The sequence below is a fragment of the Pterocles gutturalis genome, unplaced genomic scaffold (genome assembly GCF_000699245.1).
Source record: "Pterocles gutturalis isolate BGI_N339 unplaced genomic scaffold, ASM69924v1 scaffold18285, whole genome shotgun sequence".
Taxonomy (NCBI): domain Eukaryota; kingdom Metazoa; phylum Chordata; class Aves; order Pterocliformes; family Pteroclidae; genus Pterocles; species Pterocles gutturalis.
Window position 1 is genome coordinate 84,729 of NW_010141351.1, and position 7,842 is coordinate 92,570.

The following is a 7,842-nucleotide window of genomic DNA, read 5'->3' on the forward strand; positions in this document are numbered from 1 at the left end:
CCTCCTGCCGAGGACACAGGCTGATGGAGACTCCAAACCAGAGCAAAGCTACCGTCTCAAAACAGAATGTCAGTCAAGTTGACAAACCCTGTGTAGGAAACAAGCACCTGCAGGTTGGCATGGCACTTCCAGCTAGGCAGGGGTACAGGTGGGCAGATGGGACATCGGAGGTGCCCTGATGGTCTGGCATGTTGGGCAGCAGCACCAGCAACTGGGAAGGAGAAGCTGTGGAGTGGCTAGGCTTCCCACCATGCTGGAACAAGGATGAACTGTCTGTCCCTACTCAAGCATGGAGGTTGCTCATATACGCTGCACAGCAGGACATAATATTGTGTCGATACTTATTCAGGCAATAGAACATCCGCTACAAAAAAATAGTTGCTGGGCCATGAAGTGCTAATTACATTAGGATACATGGAAGCCATTCTCCATAAGGAAACACTCCTCCCAACAGGAATAGGAAATTGGCTGGGAGAGGTACTTTCCCCAGGAAGGGGTACCTTCCACAGGAAGGGGTTGTCTGCAGGGAAATGGCGTGCTCTTCAGGGGAAAGTAGCAGCACCCACTATCCACAGAGAAGCTGAACTCTTCAAGTAAATATACTATGACAAGAGGAGAAAGTACTACCCTGGAAAAGGGCGAATTCAGGACAACTGAGATATTCCAGACAGGGTCAGAGTAGGAAGTAGTAGATAAGATTTTCAACGTGAAGATCACGTTTTCCTGTTTCCTCACAGGCAGTGGGAATATGGGTGCCTGTGAATAAACAGGCAACCCACTGGATGCTAGGCAACCCACTGGATGCTAGACATCCCTGCAAAGATAGATGTACACAGGACAGCCAAGCTCCCTACCTAGGAAGGTAAAGCTCTAGGGAAAGTCTCTGGTATACAAAGGCCATGCTTAATCCCCTTTTCAAGAGGGGATGGAGAGACAGAGCTGCAGGAAAGCTAGGCTGCAGGGAATTTGCATGTGATGCTGCATGGAGTTAGCATGTCAGGGAAGTCTTTAGTGGGGTTCTCAGTCTCCCCATAAGCAGTGGGGTGGGTTAGTCTACAGCGTTTGGGAGCTTGGTCCATGAGGGATGTTACAGTTATAAAAACGGATTGAAAATGCTTTGAAGTTTAGTTTGGATTTGAAAGTTGTATTACCCGTCCTAGCAGTAACTTTTAATTGTATCTCTGGAAATTGGTAAAATTGTCAGTCTGGCTGGGGAGGCATTGATTAAAACCTGAGAAAAGAAACAACAGAGAATGTGAGAAGAGCTGAAGTGAGAGAGAATTACTTACCTCAGCTGCTCTGCACTCTACTTACCTCTACTGTGCTGTCCGAGACCTTCTCCCCCAAATCCTTCTTGCCTTTGAAATAAAACAAAAGATTGCACTCATGAGGTCTGTACCTCTAGTCAAGAGCTAGCCCTTATACTGTGCGCTGGAAAGCTAAAGGGAGAGGTACGGGGCCAAACAAGACTCTTGACTGCAAGAACAAATCCTGACGCTCTTGCAACCTGATAGCTACTTAGTGGGATATGGGGAGGCCCCTTCGGAATCCTATACTTCAGTCCTGATCTCAGTGCCATTCTAGTGAGTTGGTAGCCACTCACCTCTGCACTTGATTTTTGCTGGCATACAAGCCAAGGCACGAATGGACACAAAGCTTTGGAAACAAAGAGGCCGGTCCAAAGTGCTGGTGAAGAGGCTGGAGGAAGTTGATAGTGCAGTTACTGTGTTGCGTCAGTTCAGGGAAGAAAAAGAGGTGCTCCATCAGTAACACCTCTTTGCCAGATTGGGTAATGAGACTTTAATGGCTTTTCTAGGGTATTTGAAGAATGTGTATGTTCTCATATTTCCACTATTTGCCCAAGGCTAAAGGATACAAACCTGATCATTTATTTTTGCAGTTATTCTCATAGGAATCAGTGAGAACACATTTGCAAAAGCAGGACTGCTTGACCAAGAGAAGTTAGGTGTCCTTTTACCTGTTGGAGAGCCTTGCTTAGACTGCAGTTCCATCTGGGCTCCATTGGTCCTTAATGAGAGAGTCTTTGCCCCTTGCTGTTTCTCCAGCTCCCCTGCAAGACAGACATATGGAAGTGAATGAGGAGAGGGATGGAGGGAAGGACACCAGCACATTGAAGGAGCAATGTGGGAAGTCAGCAAGGAGAACTAAAGCAAGAAAATGACAAGAGTGTCAAGAAGGGAGAGAGAGAGGAACAGTCAAGGAAAAAACAGAAACTAGAGAGGACTTGACATATGGAGGAACTTGTATATCTCCACAAGACCTTCTGTATATGACCTGCATTTATACAGAATAGGTTATTGCTGCACAGGAGGGGACCACTGATGCTGAGCTACTTTATATATGAAAAGGCTATCAAAGGCTACATGGACATCTAACCTGTGTAAGACAGGCCACAAAGGGACACAGTACAGACTGCTTGTCTCCTAGACATTCCTGGAGTGAAGTAGAACTCTGATAAGGCTACCAGACCTGTCCTGTACTTCCCAGCTACCTACAGATCATATTTGCATAGTCAAAGGAGTATGGGATGGACAAGAGCCTTCTGGGTCTGACAGTTTAAGCTTCACTATTCCAGGCCACTGTATCATACACCCTGTTTCATAAGCATCATAAGAAGTTAAGTTCTTCCATTTATTTCTCCTGCTGGCAGGTGATCACAGAGCCTGACTGCTTTTTCACCCTATCGGTGAACACAAGAACAATCCTGTGCAGACTTGTACTACTCATCCTTACTCCCCCTGTTCCTGAAGAACCCCTTTCCTTTACCTTTTCTCCCTTGTAGACACATGCAGTGTGATAGCATTGGAGTGTGAATTGTATTAAAGGCTCTTACATTCAATTCGTATCTGCTCCAGCTCTGTCACTTCTGCTATTGACTCTTTCAGATCTTCCACAAACTTCTGCATTTCCTCAGCACCCAGAGCACAGAAGTGTAGTACCTGTTTCTTCTCTGAGCCTGAAACTGGAGTCACCAGTGTGATGCCATGGGGGTAATCTGTAAAGAAGATGTGTCAACAAAATAAAGAGATGTTAGGCATTACACCTCTGCAGGACAGAGAGTTTCTAACATAAGTCCAAAGGAATGGCACACCTAGAGTTTGTCACACTGCAGACTGTGGGAACCTGGAGCATTGCAGCCCTCCAAGGGAACAGAATGGCCAAGCTGCAGCAGCAAGGCAGGTGCCACCAGCACCACAGCACTGCCAAAACCAGAAAACTGTAGCTCTTAGTTACAGGTAGTGCAAAGTTAGCTCTGGGAACTCGAGAACAGAGGTAGGACTTCTGAATCTGTGGAGGAGTAGAAAGTATATATGAGGCCAACAACACTATTTCTTCTGTGGGAGATGCAGCTGGAGAGGCTGGCTCCTGGAGTCAAAGCCAGAACAGCCATTAACATCCACCGTGGCAGGCGGGGGAATGGGTTTTTGGCATGTAGTGATAGGACAAGGGGTAATGGCTTTATGCTGAAAGAGGGTAGATTTAGATTAGATATTAGGAAGGAATTTTTTACTGTGAGGCTTGTGAGGCACTGGAACAGGTTGCCCAGGGAAGCTGTGGATGCCCCATCCCTGGAGGTGTTCAAGGCCAGGCTGGATGAGGCTTTGAGCAACCTGGTCTAGTGGAAGGTGTCCCTGCCCATGGCAGGGGGGTTGGAACTAGATTATCTTTAAAATCCCTTCCAACCCAAACCATTCTGTGATTCTGTGACTTCTCCCCAGTCTCTGCTTCCATCAGCAGAGAACATGGCAGGGGTGTTAGCACAGCATGGGTGGGGAGTTCATTGTGCTGTGCAGAGAGAATGGTGAATAGAAAGATGTTGGTTTGTAGGTCTTCACTTAGTATTCCCCAGCAGGCAAAATGCACAGCAATGTAAATGATAGGGCATGTCCAGAGAGTAGAAATATCACAACAAAAGACCTTGTGTTTTAAAGATCAGGTTATGTGCAGGGAAGTGGTGGCTGGAGATACAGCTAACAGAAGCAGGAGAACGACTGTGCAGAGAACTTGCCTCACTTGTGACTGGACTTTCTCTAGCTTTTGCTCAGTGGCCAGTGGTTTCTGTCACATTTTTCTTTTCCTCTGACCTTTCTCTACATTTAATTTCTCTCTTCCCCTGTCCTGCTTTCTCTTCTCCTCCACTGCTCCTGCATCTGCCCGCCTTCTCCTCCCTCTTCCTTTATCACTTTACCAAATAAGTCAAAGGACCAACCTGCTATTTGCTGCCAGCCCTCAGCCCCCCTCATTTGTATCCCAGGCTCCTTTTCCCACCCTGTGTCTGTGTCATCTGTTTAGATCATAAGCTCTTTAGGACATTTGCTCTTCTGTCTCTGCAGGGGATACACAACAGGATGCCTTTGCCAGAAGATCTTTGAGCACTCCCAGGGTAGTCATGATACCCCTGAAAGCTGATCCCAGCTCTGATGGTGCCTCCTGGGGATGGATGCTCAGTTATGAATGATTCTTTTGTATATACAGGGATGTGAAAGCTTCTCCATGCTGCAGAGGGCAGGTTGTTGAGAGAGTGACTCATGCTGCCAATAGGGTAGAGGAAGGATGTAAAAAACTTAGTGTAGCCACAGTGCTGCTACAGTCTTCCTTCCTTGCAGCATATTCTGTAGGTGCTCACAAAACCCCAGTGGGCATCAGCCATGCTTGCTTGGAACTGCTGCACAGCCCCTCTGCCTGTGCCAGCAGGAAGTCTGCCTGGGTCTGGAACTCCTCCACCACACAACCAGCCTCAGTCATGACACATCATGGCTCTATTCCCAGACCATCAAGGTCAGGCTGACTAGGGCTGGCCTCTTGCCACGCTTTAGTGGGTGCTGTTCCAAGGGCTCTGCTTCTGTCTTGGGAAGCTTTCAGCACAGCACAGCATAGCACAATGTAGGGAGGCAAAGCAGCACCTTCATCAGTGTCAAAGGTAGAGGTCAGAGTTATGACTTTGGGCATGAGGAAAGAGGGGCTAAAGCTGTCAGCAGCAGTTTTGTCAATGAGGTCCTCCACCTACTGTTGGCTCCTGAGAGCTCAGTGAGATGTATCTGGGGACTGATTCCCTCATTCCTCCCCACTACTGCTCTCCCATGACAAGCCAGATTCTTCAATGAGCTGAAGTTCATCCCTTCTGCAGGTGCTCAGACCTAACGAGTGGTACCAAGAGCCTCTTCTCATCACACTGTACCTGCAGAATCTCAGCACCAAGCCTCAGTCTTCTCCCCTCCACTTCTAACCCTGATGGAATCTCTCTTCTGATATAAACTCACACTGGGTGACACAGCCCCCTCCCTTCTTCTCCTTTTCCCTGCCAAACCCCTCCAGGCAACCAAGGAGAAATGGACTTACATTCATTCTCAAAGAGATGGAACTGCATCCCTAGCAGGCCAACCGACTTGCAAAATGTGTACGTTGAGGAGCTTTTCTTCTTGGGGCAAAGCTTGAGGATCTGCAGGAGGGAGAGATGCATCATTGGGCAGGGAAACCATGAGGCAGGAACAATGAAAACTGCTCGAAGCAAAAAAGCTTTTTGCAAGTTCTGTTAATTGTACAGAGGAATAACACTTGGTGATTGACAGGCTCTTTGCCCAGAAAGCTGCCTGGCATGCTGCACTTGTAACAACACTTCTGAAATTCTGTAGGCATAGCCCTGGGGCCCACTCATTTCTGTCTCACAGGGGCAGCTGGCTTTTTGATGCCCACATTTCTGACTTTGCAAGGCTAATTCTCTCCATCAAGGGCCAGATCAAACCCAAAGGGAAGCTTGTCAGAAATACCTTAGAGCTGGGAAGAAGAACATATGTGAATGCTGGGCTGCCCTCACTCCCTCAGCACTAGTTCTTATGGATCTGATTTATCCTACGGAGTAGAGGGGTAGCAAGGAGCAGAACCTCTCCCAACATTCACAACTCTGCAAATGGGTGCAGAGGAATAGGTGGGGAAAGCTCTCTCATCCTCTGCTCCTACAAAAGGGTTTGGTTTTAGCCATACATTTGTAACATTCACAGTTTCATTTTGACACTAAATTCAGCAGAACTTCCAATTTGTTTGGCCTCCTCACAGTCTCAGCGTACCTCTGCCCTCCCTTGTGCCTGTCTCAACTCAGTTGCCAGGTTGCTGGGTTAGGACACTTTTAAAAGTACTGTACATATTTGGGGCTCCAGTAAGTAATATCTGCTCTCCTACAGCCTTTGCAATGTTAGAAGGCAGTGGTTTCAAAGTGTCTGGCAGAAAAGATTTAAAGTGCATGGGAGGGCTCTGCCTACTATAGTACAAACAGGCAAAGAAATGAACCTCCCTTTCATTAAATGAACCTTCCTGCTGGCAAAGGCATGAGAGAGAGCAATGACATTGCTTGGATGGCTGTGGGATGTGACAGTTGGTATTTTCAAGGGTTAGAGGAGGTTTAGATTTGTTAGCTTTTTAACAGTGAAGGATCCACGGCTGCATCTTACAATGTTGATGGACCAGAAGATGGTCTGTCCTTAGGACAGGGGGGAAATGGATGTTGTGGACTGGTTTTAGATTTCTTTACAGAAACGTGTGAGTTTTATCACTGCAGTGCCTAATTGTGAGAGAAGACTCACCACCAGCAGGTCATTGAAGAGAAAAACTTCCCTCTGGTGAGCTGCCTGCTTCTGTACTTTGTTCACATCCGTCACTTCGTACAAGCGGCTGCAGCAGACCAGCCGGCGATGGGGCACGGACAGAACCTGCAGAAGACCCACAAGAGCATGCGGAGGCTGAGGGAGGTGCCACTGTGGGTCCCCCCCACCCTCAGCCTGGACAACCCTGCCCAGTGACAACAGCACAAGGCAATTCTGCCCACACAAATTGTCTCCACACCACCACTCCTCACCATCACTTTTCCTGCAGGTTCAATAGCAGAGAGAGCTATGCCTTTGTGATCTGTACACATCAGAGGAGTGGGACAGGCTATACACAACCATTTTGCTCACACATCCTACCTGCCTATACCTCTGGCTTCCAATCGCTGGGTGACTGTTCATCCTCTCTCACCCGACTGGACATCTGCAGGTTTCCTGGCCTTGGAGAAATTATTCTGCTCATTTTGGGTAAAGAGTATGTATGGTTTTCCATTACAGATCGGTTACTGCTAAAGAAGCTGTCTCTGCGTTTGGGGGACTCTTAACCCCAACAATCCTTAGGGAACTCATCAGAGACAGTTGGATGAAATTGTTTTCTACTACTTTGCCTTCCACTTCCAACACCCTCACATGGCCTGAAAGTTTGAAACACTGCAGAACTATCACTGGAGCACCAGCAGGCAGGACCTGCATTGGCAGGCAGGACCTGCAATGAGCTTCTTGGGCAAACAATTACTGTACCAGATACTGTAAACTCTGGCCAAGGAGATCCCCCAAAATTAGGAAAGAATAAGATAGCAAAGAAGAAGGTATTTGGAGATAAAGGTGTGAATCCACCAAGACAAGCAAGGAAAGCATTACACAAGAAGAGGGGCACAGAGGGAAAAAGGCAGAAAAGAGAGCCAGTGAGAGAGGTGGGGTTGAGAGGGGTAAGTGGGTGCCAGCGGCGTTATGGATGCTCACCGTTTTCATTCCAACTATGGACTTCTCCACTTTGGTGACATAAGTCACATGGTCCTCATTGGATTTTAGCTCTTTCTGCTGGATCCTCTCATAGATCCCCACCACCAGCTCCCGTGGAATGTCAGCACCGTCGTCCACCCCTGCCAAACACAGAAAATGTTGGGCAGGCTAGGCAGGGAGAAAAGGAAAGGGAAGAACCAGTGGTCCCTGACAGGCAGCTAGTGCCTCTGCACTGCACAGTGCTGGGAAGGCTGAAGGG

At 47.8% G+C, this 7,842-nt stretch overlaps 1 protein-coding gene across 1 annotated transcript in view; it reads right to left on the bottom strand.

The window, feature by feature from the left end:
* Window positions 1-1,156: 1,156 nt before the first annotated feature.
* IQSEC3 (IQ motif and Sec7 domain 3) overlaps window positions 1,157-7,842 on the bottom strand; it is a 26,438-nt gene continuing 19,752 nt past the window's right edge. The window contains exons 5-11 of the mRNA XM_010083998.1: window positions 7,584-7,723; window positions 6,600-6,725; window positions 5,362-5,461; window positions 2,855-3,016; window positions 1,979-2,071; window positions 1,315-1,358; window positions 1,157-1,231 (exon numbers count right to left, since the gene is read on the bottom strand). Of these exons, the coding sequence (XP_010082300.1) occupies window positions 1,157-1,231; window positions 1,315-1,358; window positions 1,979-2,071; window positions 2,855-3,016; window positions 5,362-5,461; window positions 6,600-6,725; window positions 7,584-7,723 (740 nt within the window). The remainder of the gene's footprint in view (window positions 1,232-1,314; window positions 1,359-1,978; window positions 2,072-2,854; window positions 3,017-5,361; window positions 5,462-6,599; window positions 6,726-7,583; window positions 7,724-7,842) is intronic.